General features: G+C 35.4%; 1 protein-coding gene across 1 annotated transcript in view; it reads left to right on the top strand.

The window, feature by feature from the left end:
* The window catches only part of EYS (eyes shut homolog), a 1,591,612-nt gene that overhangs the window by 478,457 nt on the left and 1,091,982 nt on the right, over positions 1–21,173 (top strand). Inside the window, exons 14-16 of the mRNA XM_060115102.1 lie at positions 7,922–8,181; positions 18,219–18,315; positions 18,505–18,606. Coding sequence (XP_059971085.1) covers positions 7,922–8,181; positions 18,219–18,315; positions 18,505–18,606 — 459 coding nt within the window. The remainder of the gene's footprint in view (positions 1–7,921; positions 8,182–18,218; positions 18,316–18,504; positions 18,607–21,173) is intronic.

Genomic DNA, 21,173 nt, shown 5'->3' with positions numbered 1-21,173 from the left:
TCTGGAGCTCCTTTAAGCAGCACTCTTAATCCCCTCTCCTCGCGCACCAGGAAACAAAGAGGGAACACAAAGCCTCTTGCCTCTTCAGCAGCTCCAGACTTTTACCCAGACTCCCTCCCGGCCAGCCATGCCACACTAACCCCTTCAGGCTCTCTTCCCACAGCCAACCCCAGTCCTCTCCCCGCGCTCCACGCTCCGACTGAAACCCGAAACCCGAGGCTCAGCTCCCAGTCCCGCCCACCCCAGCGGGTGAGCAGACAAGCCTTTCAGGCTGGTGAGTGCAGGTCGGCACTGATCCTCTGTGTGGGAATCTCTCCGCTTTGCCTTCCGCACCCCTGTGGCTGCGCTCTCCTCCGCTACTCCAAAGCTTTCTCCCTCAAACACCTGCAGTCTCTGCCCGCTATGGGGCTCCTAGTGTGTGGAAACATTTCCTCCATCACTGCTCCCTCCCACTGGTGCAGGTCCCATCCCTATCCTTTTGTCTCAGTTTATTCTTGTTTCTTTTGCCCTACCCAGGTACGTGGGGAGTTTCTTGCCTTTTGGGGGGTCTGAGGTCTTCTGTCAGCATTCAGTAGGTGTTCTGTAGGAGTTGTTCCACGTGTAGATGAATTTCTGATGTATCTGTGGGTAGGAAGGTGACCTCTGTGTCTTACTCTTCCGCCATCTTCCTCCAGCTCTTTCCTTTTTTTTATGTTTTGTTTTTAATCTTCTTTTTTTTTATTGTTTTTGTGTATGTTGTGTTTTGTTTTGTTTTAGTTTGCATTCCATGTTTGCTTTTCTTCTTTTTTTAAAATTTTTGTTAGTTTTTAATTGTTTGATTTTGCTTTTGGATTCTTTTATTTGTCTGGTTGTTCTCTTGTTTTTTGTTTTCTTTGTTTCTGTATGTGTGTGTGTTTATTTTGTTTTTGTCAGTTTGCTTTTACTTTTACCATTTGTCTTGGGTTTTGTTAGTCTGTTTGTTTTCTCCCCCTCCTTTTTTTTTTTCCCACACCGTGCAACTTGTCGGGTCTTGGTTCCCAGCTGGGGGTCAGGCCTGAGCCTCTGGAGTGGGAGCACCAAGTCCAGGATGCTCGATCACCAGAGAATTACCAGCCCCAGGGAATATTAACTGGGGAGAAGTCTCCCAGAAGTATCCATCTTGACTCCATGACCCAGCCCCATGCAACTTCCTGCAGGCTTCACTGCTGGAAGGCTCATGCCAAACAACAAGCAAGACAGGAACACAAACACACCCATGAGGAAACAGGCTGCCTGAAGTTGTACTAAGCTCACAGACACCCCAGAACACACCACCTGACACAGCCCTGCCCATTAGAGGACAAGATCCAGCTCCACCCATCAGAATGCAGGCACCAGTCCCTCCTACCAGGAAGACTACACAAGCCACTGGACCAACCTTGCCCACTGGGAGCAGACACAAAAAGCAAGAGGAACTACGACCCTGCAGCCTGCAAAAAGGAGACCTCAAACACAGTAAGATAGACAAAATGTGAAGACAGAAATATAAGTTGCAGATGAAGGAGCAAGGTAAAAACCCACAAGACCAAATAAATGAAGAGGAAATAGGTAATCTACCTGAAAAAGAATTCAGTGTAATGATAGTAAAGATGATCCAACATCTCAGAAATAGAATGGGGGCACAGATCAAAAAAATACAAGAAATGTTTAACAAGGACCTAGAAGAACTGAAGAACAAATAAACACTGATGAACAACACAATAACTGAAATGAAAAACACACTAGAAGTAATCAATAGCAGAATAACTGAGGCAGAAGAATGGATATGTGAGCTGGAACATAGAATGGTGGAAACAACAGTCACAGAGTAGAGTAAAGAAAAGGTAATTAAAAGAAATGAGGACAATCTCAGAGACCTCTGGGACAACATTAAACATAGTAGCATTCAAATTATGGGGTCCAAGAAGAAGGGAAAGAGAAAGGGTCTGAGAAAATATTTGAAGAGATTATAGTTGAAAATTTCCCTAACATTAAAAAGGAAATAGCCACCCAAGCCCAGGAAGCACAGAGAATTCCATACAGGATAAACCCCAAAGTGGAAATTTGCAACCACAAGAAAGACTTGGGAGTGTTGTCCATTGTTCAATATACCATATAAGACCAATAGTTTGATATATTTCCTTCTTTCCTCCTCTCTCAACCTCATCCGTCCCAGCTTAATGAATTCTAGAACAATATACTTTATACTTCCATCCATCGCATCTTATTGGAGTCTTTAGATTTGAAGAAATAGCAAAAGAAAGAAGCCATTTACCTAACGCACCCCTTTATGCAATCATGTGCTTCCAGACCTTGATCTCAAATCCCAGTTAATACTGCTCTGGAAATGACTCACCAGTAGGGATATAATATATTTTACTTGTGAAAATTTGGGAATTAATCAATACCTTGTGGTTCACCGTCACAAACATGACAGGCACATGAAGACAGATCAGTGCAGAGACCCTGACAACAGTTGTGTTGGGGCATCCAGAGGGAAAGCCTAAATCACCTGAAAGTCACCTGAAAAGGATTGGGAAAAAGGACTTTCAATAAGCACTCTCATTGAGTTTCTTCCAATATTCCTCATGTTTGTAATATTTCAAGAAATCTTAGGAAGTCAACATCAAAGATAAATATTTAAATTCCTTCAAATGCCCTTCAAGATTTGGCTTGCTTAAATCCAAAAGAGTTATCATTGGGCATTCAAATATTTAGGGTGAAAGTACATTGAAAATGAGAGACAAGAGAGTCTAAATATAGGAGGAGTGTAAACTTAATACTCAGATTTTCTTTGTAAATTGAAAGTACAAAAACATTGTACTTTATGGAACTCCTTATTAATCCAATATTGCTAAGTCCAAACTTGCAAAGTTTTGATGTCTGATACTATAGACATCGTTATGGTCATAACTTGCTTATTCCAACCCTGTTGCTTTGTGTATAGTTTTCCCCAAAGCCTCCCTGTTTTCATTCCTTCATATGTCCAAACTGTATCTTTCATTCCAGATCAGTTTTTCTCACCATCTCCTCTATGGAATTGTCTCAAAAGCTTTTACCTCCCACTAGTTTTGTCTTTTTCATAAGAAATTCTTGGGCCTCTTGTTGCCTCTACTTATAACAATAGCTATTATATTTACTTGCTATGATAAAATCATTAACTCTTTTGCATTAGAACACTGATTTTAGTTTTTTTTGACACCCTTCAAAAGATACCATACTGTGTTTTCCACTAAGTAAGACCTCAATATGTTTATTTTGAATTTAACTGAATTGTTGTTGTTGTTGTTCTTTTGTTAATCTTCTACATTTTGGAGTACTAGAAAGTAGTTGTTGCAATTTTTATTATCATTTTGTATTAGAAAAATCTTATGTCATATACTTATGTTATACTTTACTCTGAGGAATGCTGACAATAAAGAGATACATTTTCTTTATCAAAAAAAAAATAGTGGTGATCCTGGAGAAGCATCTTATCTTATCTTCTATTTTAGATGTTTGAAGACTAGAGACCAGAATCTCTTTCACTATAGTAGGTCAGCTGCATTCAGAAGTTGCTATTCTGGGAAGCTTAGGATTTGTGTAAAGTTTATTGCAGCAGAAACTTGGAGGGAAAAGAGGTTTCTCTATTGTGCAGCAGCTCTCTTCTTGCCACAGAGAACAGAAGCACCAGAAAAAAAGATGAGCACATCCACATTATCACTAGGGTGATGATGCCAAGCTAAGCAGAAAGTCAACTGATGGATGACAACTTGGCTGTCACTCAATCCCAGAGATGTCCTGCCAAGGAAAAATGAGATCTATATCAATCAGATTTCAATGAATGATGTTAAAAGGATTGAATTGCCATCATATCACGTGGGCATTGAGGGGGTCCAAAGAGAATTCAGTCACCTTTTTTATGGAGAAATACCATGCATAGATGGATATCTATATGTAAAAGTTGAAACAGAACAAATAAAAGAATAAACAAGAATCATGGGCTGATAACCCATGTTACAGAATAAAAGGAGGACTTGAAATTAGGAGGCAAAGCAAACCACTGAAAAAAAGTTGTTTAATTTTAAGGGTATTGCATGTGCTAAGTGGAAAAGTTGTTGGTACAGAATTATATTAAGAAAAAAATTAAATTTTTAATCTCCTACCCAACCCAATACTCAATATATCTATATTTAATAATAACGGTCTTAATCAAAGTACCAACTATAATCCAGGTACTTTTCTATATAATTTACAGGTAGTAGCTAAATTAGTCTCTACCTGAGAAAGATATTTTATTGTCTCATTTTTTAGGGACTGAGACTGAGAAATAACCTGTTCCAGTTTACAAAGCTACTATAATAAGGATCTTGAATCCAGAACATCTGACCCTCTGAGTATGTTTCATTCCACATTCCTTACTGCCTTTGTAAGCTTCTAATTTTTTCTGAATATACAGAAATACATATATACAAACATTATGACACTATTGGAATCAAATTTATGTATTATATAGTTGATATGTTATACAGTACTATTTAAAATGTCTCTACCCTATTACATAAAAAAATCATTTAAATTGCTTATTTAAGATACTATAACCAGTGCCTTCTTAATGTTATTTACATTCTTTAGATTTCTTTGCCATTGTAAAAAATGAAACAGAAGAACTTTGAACACATATATTAGTGGTCCCACGTGCATGTATTTTTACAAGTAAAATGAAAGCATTTGGCATTCACTCCCAGTGAATGTATCACATGTTTAAATTCCCTAGGATCAAACTCTGAGATGGAAATTGTCATGCTGGAGGTTTATTGTGGAGTGCTCTTGATATATGTGCAGTGTTCTTGTACATCATTTATATCACAATAAGGTTTTTGAAAAATAAAATAGCTAAGGGAGAGTAAAAGATGAAGAATTGGATAGAAGCAAGAGGATGAACTGCCATGGAAAGACCCAGAGGCTCCCAATCTCACTGGACACTCTAGAGCAGTGATGGTCCTGTACAGTTGTCTCACTTTGAGGAACAGGGGCTTGGCATTTATGTCACTGCATTGAGCAATCATTGGTTATGAGCTGTCCCAAGAAAAGGGGAATGACTTTGAGTGAAATGGCTCTTTCCAACTGAGGGAAATTCTCATAGCTGTCAGCCACCCACACTCCCAGGAGCCAGGGAAATGAGAGCTGCAGTCCCAGGTTGGATAGCATCCTCTAGAACATGTAGTTAATGATATAGTTATGATGCACTTTTAAATGTGTCATGAGGATGAATCTTATTTTAAGTATTCTTACCACAAAACACACACACACTCAAAAGAACACAGGAAATTTGGGGGGAAGATGGGTATGTTTAATACCTTGATAATGGTGATGGTATCACAGGTGTATGTATATGTAAAAACTTATCATTAAAGATGTGCAAAATTTTGTGTGTATCAATCATACCTCCCTATAAAGATAGATAGATAGATAGATAGATAAATGGAAACCATATCTTACACCCTCAGATATATATATATATATATTCAGAGTATATATATTTATATTTATTTATTTCTTATAAGATCTGTATGACACTACTTCAGGAATCTGGTTAGCTTTTATTCCTGGGATAAATTAGAGAGAGATTAGTAGGATGAATTATAACACCTACTCTTGCATCCGGTCCACAGGCCATAATTAATATAATTCATCCCCCTTCCCCCATACACTTTGTATTTTCTTTACCATCAACTGGAATCTCCCTGGTCTTGCTCTAAACCTAGAGTCTATGTTATAATTCACCTACCAGAGCTTTCCATAAACTTTGTAAGATATATTTTGTCATCACTAGTACCAGTAACACCTCTCATACTACAGAGCCTGTTGAATCTCATGGTGCAACAGGAAAGTCTACTTGCACTTCAGCCTTAACATGTTGCCAAGTCTTCTACTCTGAGACTCATTCAAAGCCTCTAGTGTCTATTTCCCTAGGTGAATGGGTAAGAGCAGTATTTTTGCCATTAAATCCAGAGGCCTACCAAGTGTCATACTTCCTTTTTAGTGGTGCATAGTATAAGAGGAACGAGGACGGATAGGCACCAAAATAATGTCATTATTTTTTTAGAAAGAAAAATGAAAGTATCAATTATTTTTACTCATTCTTAAGGGAAATAACATATTCAAAATATATATTTATATTTCAAAGGTATGAATTGTTTCAGTTATAAAGTTTGACTTATGCAAGCATACCTTACCAAGAAATATTCAATTTGCATGGTAGCAACCTCTTTCTGCACATTACCAAATTAAAAAAAAAAAAGCTGTAGAATCCACTGTTTTTTCTTTTTGACCGGATTTAATCTTATTGAACTAGTAGACATATTATTAATCAATTATGACTCCAGTCATCTTACTCCCTATTAATTTTAGTATTCATTTTAATGGCAACTATATCTATCTAGAATTCAACTTCATGAACAGGTGCAAGCCAGTCTTTCAGCTCTCTCCTCTCACTATACTGGTATCTTCTGTAGTTATTAATAAGGAATGGTCTAAACATGAGGTTCTTTCTTTCCCTTACTCTTTCTCTCTTCCTTCCTTCCTTCCTTCCTCTCCCTTTCTCTCCCCTCCTCTCCTCTTTCTTTTAAGCAAGATATTGCTTATCATGAACAAATTAGATCTTTCAGCAATGTAATACTTTTTTAAAGTTATCTTAACTATCTAAACTATCAGCAACGGAAATGTTTTCTCTAAAAACAGTTCTTCTAGTACCTCCTGTGCCTTGTCCCATGATGTGCTACTTTCCGATGGTACACTTACTCTCAATTTGGGGCTCTACCTGCCCACAGCCTGACACCTGCTGTCTCGCTGAACCTGTCCTCAGTGTAAAATCGATGTCCATTCAGTCAGTAGATCGACAATACTCACATTGACTCTGTGTCTACAGGTTTCATTATTATATGTTCATTTACCTTATTTGAATAATAATTCATGTGGAAAACCCTTTTTCCTACACTGTTAGAATCCTCCTGCTCTTAGGAGCAGAACTAGCCTAGCTTGAGGGAAAATGTTTGGCTAAAGTGCTCTTTGAAATCAAAATTTCCAAGAGAAATTTGAGAGAGACTGAGCTACAGTCTGTGATATACAGACAAACATCCAAATGCTTTACTTTTTTGTTTGCTTTCTCTTCAATTTTCCTACATTATTCAAATATTAATAGAAAAGATGTTTTTTTTAAGCTTACAAAAACTGAAGCAAAAACAGCTGCTTGGGGCCTCCCTGGTGGCGCAGTGGTTGAGAGTCTGCTTGCCAATGCAGGGGACACGGGTTCGTGCCCCAATCTGGGAGGATCCCACATGCCGCGGAGCGGCTGGGCCTGTGAGCCGTGGCCGCTGAGCCTGTGCGTCCGGAGCCTGTTCTCCGCAACGGGAGAGGCCAAAACAGTGAGAGGCCTGCGTACCACAAAAAAAAAAAAAAAAAAACAGCTGCTTAACATAAAGTATCACATTGTGATAAATACTCTGGTGATTTGAAGAAGCACACGTTGTTAAAGACATTGAATTAAATATCATCTTAGGCATATAAACAGTGATCCCATCTGTGAAAATTATTTTACATAAAAGAAATACTTGAGGAAATGTTCTCAATTGTTATTTCAGCTCAACAGTTGCTAAAATTGCAATTGACAGCCCTGTTGTTCTCAGATACGTCTCAGAGGCCTATGTTAGAAATTTACCAAATGCTTCTTAAATCTCTATCAGCCAATAAGGTCAGTTTGGCAGTAACATACCTTAAGTTGTCTCAGGAAATTAGGCAAACAATATTTTAAAATATGTGTAATTTATTAATCTTGTTATAAATGAGAAAATGCCACACATTCACTCAATGTAGTCATTACATTGAAAATGTGAAGAACAAATTTGAAATAGTATTGTTCATATTTCTTAAATATTCATTTCAGCTGTGAGTGTACATCTGGATGGACTGGACAGAACTGTAGTGAAGAAATAAATGAATGTGACTCTGACCCATGCATGAATGGAGGTCTTTGTCATGAATCTTCCATCCCTGGGCAATTTGTGTGTCTGTGCCCACCCTTTTATACTGGAAAATTTTGCCATCAACACTATAACCCCTGTGATCCACTCAGTGATCCTTGCCAAAACAATTCGACATGCTTGACTTTGGTAGATGGAAATCATTATTGCGTTTGCAGAGAAGGTAAGGGCTTATATTTGTTTTAATGTTTGATCTCATTGTTTTGTTTTGTCCGTATAGGCTGGTAGCTTCTTAGGAATGGGTGAGAGAAAGATCTATATATGGGGGAATATCTGACTCCAAACTTAGATATATAAACATACTGGGGAAATAATCTAAAAAATTAACCTGAATAGCATGGGGGGAAAGGAGAGACTTTGTAGCTTTGGTTCTTTTTAAAACTAAGTTCTTTCAGAAGTCCTCTCTTATTCTTTGAAACAGTCTTTCTTTCCTGAATAATTTTCTCCATGTAGTGTTCCTAAGAAGAGCAGTAGTTAGAAATGGGCATAGGTTCAATCTACAGTAATCAAATGTTTCACTATATCTTTTCCCATGGAGCATCACTTCTTTCTGCTTAGATTGCTAAACTAGTATCATGTGACCCTGGTGGCTACTTTGTACAATAAGAGAGAGCCCATGTAAGAGACAGAGAATGGGCAGATCAAAGGACATCATTGGAGCCCCTGAACCCAGTCACACATGAAGCCAGGCTACTTCCTGGGTCATATCAGACAATAACAATTTATTATCATTAAAGATGCTTGATTGGGATCTCTTCAGTTGTAACTGAAAGAGGTCTGGTTAAGTTGCAGGAGCTCTGAGTAAATGTTTGCTGCTCCTGTATTGCGGGCTATGTGAAAGCTATTACCATCTTCAGCGGGAATATTTCTGCCATAAAATTAGCCCATTGTAGATTTTTGGCATAACTGAAATGTGTCATATACATAATATTAAAAAAAACAGCTATTTGTTTTCTAATAATTACTTATGTGTTCATATATCTTTCCTTGTTACTGGCTTTACTAGAATAGGAGTCCTTTAAAGATAAGGACAATGCTCATTTACTCTTCTGTCCAAAAAAGGCCAATTTAGACTGTATTCATTCATTTGTTGAATTAGTCAAAGTAATGTCCCCTTTGTTTTTACAAATCCTCGAAGATTTCCTGAGGATATAAGGTAATCTGCTATAATGATATGTAGAGGCAAGTCTGTGAACCTGTGTAAATGGCAGAAACTTCTGGGCCTTCTGAGGGATTAAAACTAGAATCTGGAAATCCATTAGTAATTATTTTTGTAAAATTGACATGGACTCTATAGAGCATATAACACAGTTGTATAAAGCATATGAGTAAATGTTTCCACGAATGAGGCAGGAACATAGAGCTAAAACAAAACATGAGAGGAGCGCCGACGTCATGAAAGCTACAGTAATTATGAAGTAGATAATAGAACACTTTTCTTTTTAACAAAGATTGAAAGTGAAATTTTTGAAAAAAAATAGTCAATAGCAGGGGAAGAGCTAATTTACTCCACAGAATTATTCCATGGTGCTTTACCTATGCTACTAATATATTCTAAGAATATAAGTAATAGAAAAATGTTTCTTGAGAAGCAGCAGTATATTCCCTCAATTTGAATGAAACCTCCTCCATTTTCACCAGAGAAAATTTTCTACAAGATAGGCGTGTTTTTTCAAATAATATTTTAATAATTCATTTTCAATTCATAAATGCATTTAATAAATGTATATAATCTTGTAAGATTAATTTCCTGCTGCAGGATTAGGGGAGAGTAAGTTTGGAGATATCATAAAAGCTTCTTGTCTCCTAGCAAACTAGTAATAAGATTGCTGAGCTCCAGAGCACTCACAAAAATAGCTTGGGGACAATTTACACTGCGCCATAGTATGTGAGCAAAATCATTTTTTTTCTTGGAATGTCATCACTCTACAAAAGGCTTCAGAGATTATGACTCTTCAAAGCAGTGCTTTGGGTAGAGTGGCAGGTGGGCACAGTGAATCTTGTGTGTAGTCATCTTTAATTATTATTCAGCACAAAGTATTGCTGGAGTGCACATCATTTCTAAAATATTTTGTTTTATATATATATAAATGTATTTATATATAAACATGTAAGTTGTATATATAAATATATATATGTTTATATATAAACATATTTTTTGACCAACACAATATTATATGGTGTAATATAATATGTTATATATAATATGTATTATACTATATAATATATAGTATATAATCCATTATAATTAAATTAAATTGTATATTATATTATATTATTATATATTGTAATATATTATTATAATATATAATATGATGTATATTATTTCAATACAATTTATTATATTATATACATAATATTATTATGTTATATATATTATATATTGTATGTTATATTAATATATATTATATGTTATATAATATGTAATATTTTATATATGTTTAATATATTATTTATATCTACATATATAAGTATACATATCAATGTTTTATATATAAACATATTTTATATATATGTTTTTTATATAAACATATTTATAACATAATTATTGTAAAAATGTTTACTTACTATTACCTTTACTTGTATTCATCAACCTCTGTAGCAGATCAAATCTAAAGTCTGCAACATTAAAAAACTACCTTAGAATATTAAAAAGAGGTTGACTATGGGATACCATAAGCACTATGCTGTGATTTAATTTTATAGCTGTTATTTAAAGTAAGTTCTCTTTCAGAGCCATCATATCATTTCTTAAAGAAAATATTCTGATCAAATTCCATCTTTAAAATTACTGAAATTGTAAACCACAAAGAATCCCAAGACTTAACATCTTAGACAGACAGGATTTGGAAGGTACACTAGAACTCTTTTTAAGTGGTTGGTGTTTGTCAAGTGACTAGAATATGGCAGGTTCATGAGAAAAGAGTATTAAGGCTTAACATCTGAGAGTTGAGCATCCACATTTCTGAAATTTTGTTCACAACATTTAATCAGTTTATAAATGTTATTACAATTTAAATATAAGTATAAATAAAATCCCAGAGTTATGGTGATAATTTAACTACATACTAGACAACTGAATTATAAATGGTGTTAAAATTTACCTTGAACTTGGTAACTCCCTGGTGGTTCAGTGGTTAGGACTCTGTGCTTTCAGTGCTTGAGGGCCCAGGTTCTATCCCTGTCCATGGAACTAAGTGGCATGGCAAAAAAAAAAAAAGTTAATACTTTGATTTATGCCAAATTGATTGCTCAGCCAGTAAAGTATATTTGTTCATGTGACACTATAGTAAAACACCAGAATTACTGTGATCATGTTTTGCAACAGAAAGGGAAATCCTTCTGCCTTCTGATTAGACCTGAGGTAAGTTAATTTGTTCCCTATGAACACTGAACATTTTCTATTGGAAAATAGGCAGAGAATAATCCTATTTGTTTAAACAATTTATCTGATTAAAAATCAGTGCTTTGGGCTTCCCTGGTGGTGCAGTGGTTGAGAGTCCGCCTGCCGATGCAGGGGACACGGGTTCACGCCCTGGTCTGGGAAGATCCCACATGCTGCGGAGCGGCTAGGCCCTTGAGCCATGGCCGCTGAGCCTGCACGGCCAGAGCCTGTGCTCCGCAACAGGAGAGGCCACAACAGTGAGAGGCCTGTGTACCGCAAAAAAAAAAAAAAAAAATCAGTGCTTTAATAAATATAAAAATAGTGAGCAGAAAGACATATATAATTTTATAAGATTCCTAGAAACAAATGTAGTTTATTCTCTGTCTCCCTATAGTGTTAGCTTTGGTGATTTAGTGTGCAATAAATTTACACAGCTCAAAATTTATTTTATACTACATATGTTTTTTGCTTCTCTAAACTGTGCTCTGTACACAACACATGTGAATCTTGCAACTGCATGTTGGTAGTGTTTTAGAAATCTAAAAATTGTATTCCTTATTAACTGAGTCAACAAACATATATGGATTTCCTACCATGTGTCAAGTCTTGAGATATGTCCCGGAGAAATTAAAAGTGGCAATGACACTCCCTAAAGGATTTTAAGTTCAAGGAAGAGACACATAATTTAACTAACCATTAGAGTACGAAGTAGTAAGAGCTTTCCCATTTACAACAGAGATATGTACAAGCAAAGAGGATTTGTAGATGTACACCCCAGCTTTCTCGCTGACTGTGACAACTCTGAGTTATGTGACAAATGATTTCTAAGAGGGTCTCCACCAGACTGGGTCCTTGTTTGTCCACAGCAATAACCTTCTAATTAAACCACTCTCTTCCTTCTTTTATTTCCCCATGCCCTTGTAATAATCCCTGGGACCTCAAATAAGGTACTTGCATGCAAATCATTTATCTCAATTCTTATTAGAGAATAACTCAAGCTAAGACACAGAGCAAACCCCATTCTTTTGGCAATTACGGTTAATTCAGGGGTGGGCGTGGACCTGGAATAGTCCCAGACAGAGCCTTTCCCTGGAACTGATGCTGAGAGCAGCTTTCTCTTTCTGCCAAGATTCAGTTGGTGCAACCAACACCATGTTCCCTTCACATGGAGATCTATATGCTGGAGGAGAGGAGTGTGTGCAAAAAAACGTGTCCTGGCAGTTCCTATCATTTTATCTTTAATTCTGCAAACTACCTGGTATCCTTACTAGTTAAGCTACCTGTAAATCCCATTTTTTATCAAAGTTAGCATTTTTGTTTATACTGTTTGTGATCAAGAATAATGTCTAATGAATAACTATGAAAGGAAAGAGCTAATTAAGTAGGAGAGGTTGAATAAACTGAGTTCAACTTCAGGCTGATAGAAATGGATTATAAAAATGACATGAGGATTACAGAGGTACAGGTGACTTTGGATGAACTGCATGTGAAAGTCCACGTGTATAGCACACAGTAGAGTCTCTGTGTTAGCATATGTGTGTGTATACAGTGAGGGACATAAAATATTGCATTCTTAATATTCTTGTCTAATATTCTCTAAGATTCTTTCCCTTTTAACTTTGAATTATTTCTCTTTATAAGAAAGAACATCACCCTATCAAATATTTCTTTTTATAATTTATTTTATTGAAGTATACTTAATTTACAATGTGCTAATTTCTACTGTACAGCAAAGTGATTCAGTTATGTGTGTGTGTGTGTGTGTGTGTGTGTGTGTGTGTGTATATATATATATTCTTTTTCATATTATTTTCCATTATGGTTTATCACAAGATATTGACTATCATTTCCTATGCTGTACAGGAGGACTTTGTTGTTTATCTGTTTTATATATATATATATATATATATATATATATATATATATTAGTTTGCATTTGGTAACATCAAGCTCCCAATCTCTCCCTCCCCCAATGCCCCAAAGTATTTCTAATTTAATTTAAAGGGCTTAGTTTCCAAATGTAGCCATTTCATCCATAGGTCTCCAAGGTGAAAGAAGCAACAGTTTCTTTAAATGAACTTTAGGAAGGTCTAAAATATGGAAAGGACTCCTTCCTTACAATACAGGGATTCACTTGTAGTGAAGGGAAGAGTCGGATAATTTATGTGTGTTATTGATTTGCAACTGTGATTCTAAGCTTGATGGATTTCTATTACGAAAGGAGGTGAGCAGTTGCATTTAAACATGTCTATTAATCCCATATATATACTATCTTTATGGTAAAGTCACATTACCTGAGGTGCATAATTCTGAGCACCAAATAAATGTGTCACTTGATGAATTGTTTGTCTAAATTAAAAATTAATCATTTTGACAATTAAAAACATGTGCTCATGTAGTAGTGTATATATATTAGGTTTAAATAGCTGTTGAAATTTATATCTGGAAAATTCTTCAAAGAAAATATATATTATTGCCAATTAACTTTAAAGTATGTCAAATTTTTATTACATTTAAAAATATTAGCTTTTATACTCATTTTCTAAAAGTTTACTTTAAAATCATGTTAAAAAACTTAGGGTCCATTGAAAATATTACTTTTATCTTTTCATGTATCATTGTTTTTAAAATTAAGTCTGCATCTATTTTGTAATATTGGCTAATTTTTAAAGAAAATATTAATATTTGTATTGTGTCATTTAAAAAATAAAGAAAATGATACTTTTTTTTTCTGACTTGCCAAAAAAGATCTCTCTTTGCTTCCATAAAGTTTCAAAATCTAGGGAAATTATTATTATTATTATTTTTTGGTACACGTGCCTCTCACTGTTGTGACCCCTCCCACTGTGGAGCAGAGGCTCCGAACTCACAGGCTCAGTGGCCATGGCCCACGGGCCCAGCCGCTCCGCGGCATGTGGGATCTTCCAGGAATGGGGTACGAACCCATGTCCCCTGCATCAGCAGGCGGATTCTCAACCACTGCGCCACCAGGGAAGCCCTAAAATTTTAATTAAAGAGAAATAAAAATTTCTAATGCTTTTGCAAATAATTCATTTTAATATTTTATTTATTTATTTATTATTTATGTATTTATTTTTGGCTGCCTTGGGTCTTAGTTGCAGCATGTGGGACGTATGTGGTATCTTTAGTTGTGGCACACTGTCTTCTCTCTAGTTGTGGCATGCGGGTTTTCTCTTCTCTAGTTGCAGCACACAGGCTCCAGAGCAAGTGGGCTGTGTAGTTGGCGGCATGTGAGCTCTCTGGCCAGGGTGCAAGAGTTCAGTAGTTGTGGCAAGCGGGCTTAGCTGCCCTGCAGCATGTGAGATCTTAGTTCCCTCACCAGGGATCCAACCAGATTCCCCTGCATTGGAAGGCAGACTTTTTTTTACCACTGGACCACTAGGGAAGTCCCGAAAATAATTCATTTTAATACTTTTGTTTGTTTGTTTGTCTTAAAATGTATGTTTTTTTTACACTACATTGTTTGAATACATGGAAAATACACTCTAATTGTCACTATTTACTTCATTTCTAATTACTCCAGCTGGTATTACTTTTAATGTAAGAGTTGTCAAATATAGCCCTGAATGATAAACTGCTTACTAAAAAGGTTTTATGAAAACCTAACTATTGTTATTGTACTTTGTTCTATGCCATCCCCTCCAGAGAATAAAGTATAAAAAGGCTACATTTGTTAGAACTGAGAAAATATTAAGTGATTAAAATACTATATCTGTTATCTACATTGATTTAGTTCTGGATTTGAGCAGTAGTTTTAGTAAGTAATTTAAATGTACAAATAGGATTTATTAATCAGTCACATGCATTTGCTGCAAAAATCACAGGTAAGACAGTATAAGAAAAAGATCAGCAGAACATTTGATTGAGAATTGCTCATTATTTGTGTGTGAAGAACTCTATTGAAGTTAATAAAATAGAGTTAGCTGAATAGATCTGGATAGGAATAAATAGGAGAGGAATAGTATAGAATTAATTCATTGTACTTTGAGTTTTGGCAGACTTTTAGCTGTCACTGCATATATTCAAAACAAATATCCTTCACATAAATATGTATTAATTTCTAAAACCAAGGACTATGGAAAATTTAGTTTGGAAAAAAGTATATATACATCTCACTCCTTTAAATCCTCCAAACTTACACTTTCCCTGCAAAGCTTTGGCTTATTTTAAATGCGATCCACATCTACTTTATTTTTTCTCCCAATGTCCACTGCATTTTAGCAACCCCATTTCCTCAGTCCATTGACATATGTTGCTAGGTGGTAACAAAACTCCATCTCAGAAATGTCAAACTAAATGAATGAGGCAAAATCACAGAAAACAAGGTTATCCTGTGAGCTGTCCAAGTTCCCAGGTGCTGAATGTTCTGACTCATCAGCTCAGCTGAACTCAAGGAGGCACACAGCAGTCCTCTAGCTTGTCAGTGCCCCTGAGTTCCAGTGCCACAAAAGGACATTTCTAAAAAACAACTTAAGGTCAAAATGCCCTGTGTCCCAAATAACACTAGTTATGCTAAAAGTAGAAATGGTGGAATGCATCCAACTTTCTAAATCTTTAACTTGAAAAAAAAATTAAGTACAGTAAAATATTTAAGGAAATAGCTTATTATTTATTTATAACTGTACTATGACATTTACAGTTTAATATTACAGTAATAGTGATTGACGAATTGTGTTGAAGTGTGTTGCAATAATAACTTGTTCACCTATAATGAGGAGGTCCATATTAACTTGGAAATAAGTAATTTATAATAACAAAATTTTGTTCTGGTTGCTGAGGATACAATATCTACTGCATGAATAAAATTACAAGCATAACTTGAAATATTTGATAATTGAGAAAGAAAAAGTAACACAAATTAATACCAGTTCTTTTCCAGAAGACTGCCTGGTCTTCTAGTCATGTAGACATTCTAGGTTTCTTTTATTTTTTTGCAGTACATGGGCCTCTCCCTGTTGTGGCCTCTCCTATTGCGGAGCACGGGCCCTGGATGCACAGGCCAAGCGGCCATGGCTCACGGGCCCAGCCGCTTCATGGCATATGGGATCTTCCCAGACCGGGACACGAACCCATGTCCCTTGCATCAGCAGGCAGACTCCCAACCACTGCACCACCAGGGAAGCCCTAGGTTTCTTATTAGTGTTTCATGGGGCATCTCTGTTCCATCTTTCTACTTTTAAACTATTGTTGTCTCTATATGTAAAGGGAATTTCTTTTAGATATCGTGTAGTCCTGTTATTTTCTTTAGTCTGATTCTTTCTGCCTTTTAACTGAAATGTTTTTCTTAATCATATTTAATGTAATTATTGCAATATATGGCTTTAAATAAATCGTCTTGCTATTTGCTTTTTACTTGTCATATCTGTATTTTGTTCCTTTATACTTGTCTCCTTTTGCATTATGTCATTTAAAATTTTCATATTATCTCCTGCTAAGGAGGCAGCCATATTTCACAAGGCATAGTATCAACTCCCCAAACTCTAACTGGAAGTGGGTTTGGCCTTTGACCTGATGGCAGACACCACAGAGAACGGCAGGGGCTTGTGGCATGGTGTGATGTGAAAAGATAAAGCTGACCAGGTTAAAGTCCCAGGTTATTTAATGGGAATCTGAGTAAAGAAATGTGAAGAGAATTTTCCACTCAGCCGTAAGTGCTGAAGCTGAAAGGTCATGTTATAGAGACAAGGGAAACTGTGCTACATTATCTGCATGACAATATTACAATATTGTAATGACAATATTAAAATAATCTGACACTTTCAACATGAAGAGATATTTTCAGACAGAATGTGGAAGAGAAACTCTACGAGAAGGTACAATGGGAGAAAGATGGTCAGTCATGGGTAGATAGACCATCCTCTCTTTCCCATATTTCTCAATTCCAATCCCAGTCTATGTGTATGCCACTAATCAAGTTTTCTTAGGGTAACTTGAGTGACCTTCTGTTCCTCAAACTAAAAAATCTGAGTAGATATTGACATTATAACGTCACTTCAATTATATGGTGCTTAGTTATAGCACTGAAAAACTAAGAGAAAAGAAAATCCTCAAAAATATTAGCAAGAAAAATATAAAAATAATATTAGCAGCAATATATATATATATATATATATAGTTATATAGTTATACTTTGTTATTCTATAACCATGGAAATAATTGTTTAAATGGTCATCATAAATATTAAAATATTTAATGAATTTTAAATAGTGATATAAATTTGATTTTTTTCTGACACAAATATGTTGAAATAATTACAACTGACTCTTTTATAAGTCTATAATTTTCTTTCCTTTTTTTCTTTACTTTTTTTAAAACATAACTGTCATGGGTTTAAATGGATGACTGATTATTTAGCTATGAATCAAAAGCAGTTAAATTTGCCTCATCTGCTAACTGCTTTGAATAAATCTGATCATTGAAGCTCAATTTTACTTAAGATTGGCCATCACATTAATTCATTTGCTTTCCAGACAGTTTCAGTTCTTTTTGTTCAAACACTTAAAGACCTTAAAACAACAACGTTAGCATTAACTCTATTTCCACAGGAGATTTAGTAAAGTAGTCCTCCCTTGATTCTTTCATTTGAACTTGTTAATTAGAAACTAGCATAATTTTATTCAGACATTACTTGAAATAGAGTAGTATGAGAACTCAGAGATGAGGTGTTTTCTCCCACCCATTTTTTTTGTAACTTCCATTATGAACATATTTTCCAGACTCTTTACTACTGATTCCGATTTTCACACTCTAAAGTGAGGATTGCTCATCTCTACCCATCTCCTCTCTCTTTGCAGGATTTAAAGGTGAACACTGTGAAATTAACATGAATGAGTGCTTCCCCCTTCCTTGTCAGAATTGTGGTGACTGTAAAGTTGGGGTCAACAATTTCAGGTAGAGAAAACCAAAAAACATCTATATACATGTTCATGCATCTAGATGTATCCAAATGTATGCATATTTATAATGTCAATGGACACACTGAACAACACTTCTGCTTATTAACAATTTGCTGTGCTATGGTTATTTGAATTTTCAGCTTTAAAATTTTGCAGTGGATTTATTAAATTTCTTGTTTAAAAGGATTGTTTGCAGACCTGGGTTTTCTACACCTCTATGTGAAAATAATGAGTGTTCCTCTAAACCTTGCCAAAATAATGGAATCTCTGTGGATCTGACAAGTAGGTTAGAGGCTACATTTTTTTTCTGAATCAGTTATTTTATATGTAAAATATAACAAATAATAAAGTGAACACACATGCACCCATTATTCAACTTAAGAAGCTGAACATTGCTGACACTCTTCTGTTTGTCCTCAAGAACTCCTTCACTCTCCCACCCAATTATATTGAATATCCTGAATTTATATTTATTGTCCTTGCCTTTAGCATACATAAATTAACTATTTGTATGTATGCCTGAGCAAAATACTCTTTAGTTTGCATATTAATATAATTGAGATAATATTGTGTATCATCTTCCAAAACAATCCATTTTGTTGAAGATGACATTTCTGTATTATCTGTTAGTGCATGTGTTTGTTGCTCATTTTCAACTATTGTAAAATATTCCATTTAAATATATGCCAAAGGTATTTATCATTCTCCTGGTTGTAGATATTTGGGTTATTTGTCTCTTTTTTCCTAGAAATAATAATACTATTAAGATTTTCAAATATTTCTCCAAATATGCAAATACAAATGTCACTCTAGGTTTCATACCCAGAGAATACTTGGACCTTTGGGTAGCCACTTTCACATTTATTATATCATGTTTTTTTTTTCCCAGTGCCCTTTGAAAATTGAATATTCACACTGTTAAGAGAGTGAGTAAATATTCCTATTTGCAGTGTCAGAATGTTCCATTTGGGCTTATCTGCTGTGTGTAAATTACACCTCCTTTTGGTTTTCCTCCATGTTCCCATATGTGAGAACACATATACATTTCAAGATATTTCATTTTCTTTCTAGAAATTCCTATTTATGGCATCTGCCCATTAATGTACCCTTCTTATTGATTTGTAAGAAACATTATATATTCTAATTAACACTTCTGTTAGTTGTATGTATTGGGTAGGCCAAAAAGTCTGTTTGGGTTTTTCCATAAGATATTACAGAAAAACCCAAACGAAAGCTTTGGTCAACCCGATACTACTGAAAATATATTCTGTTTGTGGCTCGATATTTCACCTCCTTTATGAAAATTGTGAGTACTAAAATTTATTTTTAATGTAACTTAATTACTTATTCAATTTGTGTATGGCTTGCTTTGTTAAATCTTGTTTAAAAATGTTTTACCCTAGGATTAAAAGATGTTTCTTATATTTCCTTTTAAAATATTTAAGCTTCTGCCCTTTATATATTTTTCACATGTTTATTGGAGTATAATTGCTTTACAATGGTGTGTTAGTTTCTGCTGTATAACAAAGTGAGTCAGCTATATGTATATATATATCCCCATATCCCCTCCCTGTTGCGTCACCCTCCCACTCTCCCTATCCCACCCCTCTATGTGGTCACAAAACACTGAGTTGATCTCTCTGTGTTATGCGGCTGCTTCCCACTATCTATTTCACATTTGGTAGTGTATGTTTGTCCATGTCACTCTCTCACTTCATCCCAGCTTACACTTAAATTTCCCTGTGTCCTCAAGTCCATTCTCTACATCTGTGTCTTTATTCCTGTCCTGTCCCTAGGTTCTTCAGAACCATTTTTTTCTTCCATTTATATGTGTTAGCATATGGTATTTTTTTTCTCTTTCTGACTTACTTCACTCTATATGACACTCTCTAATTCCATCCAACTCACTACAAATAACTGATTTTTGGTTATTTTTATGGCTGAGTAATGTTTCATTGTATATATGTGCCACATCTTATTTATCCATTCATCTGTCGATGGACACTTAGGTTGTTTCCATGACTTGTCCTGGCTATTGTAAATATTGCTGCAATGAATATTGTGGTATATGTCTCTTTTTGAATTATGGTTTTCTCAGGGTATATGCCCAGTACTGAGATTGCTGGGTTGTACGGTAGCTCTATTTTTCATTTTTTAAGGAACCTCCATACTGTTCTCCATAGTGGTTGTATCAATTTACATTCCCACCAACAGTGCAAGAGGGTTCCCTTTCCTCCACACCCTCTCCAACATTTATTGTTTGTAGATTTTGTGATGATGGCCATTTTGACTGGTGTGAGGTGAAGCCTCATTGTACTGTTGATTTGCATTTCTCTAATGATTAGTGATGTTGAGCATTCGTTCATGTGTTTGTTGGCTATCTGTATATCTTCTTTGGAGAAACATCTATTTATGTCTTCTGTTCATTTTTGGATTGTGTTTTTTGTTCTTTTGATATTGAGCTGAATAAGCTGCTTGTAAATTTTAGAGATTAATCCCTTGTCAGTTGCTTCATTTGCAAATATTTTCTCCCATTCTGCGGGTTGTCTTTTCATCTTGTTTATGGTTTCCTTTGCTGTGCAAAAGCTTTTACGTTTCATTAGGTCCCATTTAATTATTTTTGTTTTTATTTCCATTTCTCTAGGAGGTGGGTCAAAAAGGATCTTGCTGTGATTTATATCATAGATTGTTCTGCCCATGTTTTCCTCTAAGAGTTTTACAGTGTCTGTCTTTACATTTATGCCTTTAATCCATTTGGAGTTTATTTTTGTGTATGGTGTTAGAGAGTGTTCTAATTTCATTTTTTTACATGTAGCTGTTCAATCTTCCCAGCACCACTACTGATGAGGCTGT

This window comes from Mesoplodon densirostris, chromosome 12, assembly GCF_025265405.1.
Source record: "Mesoplodon densirostris isolate mMesDen1 chromosome 12, mMesDen1 primary haplotype, whole genome shotgun sequence".
In the NCBI taxonomy this organism is placed as follows: Eukaryota; Metazoa; Chordata; class Mammalia; order Artiodactyla; family Ziphiidae; genus Mesoplodon; species Mesoplodon densirostris.
Note: the sequence above shows the minus strand (reverse complement) of the source record. Positions and strands in the feature narration are given on the sequence as shown.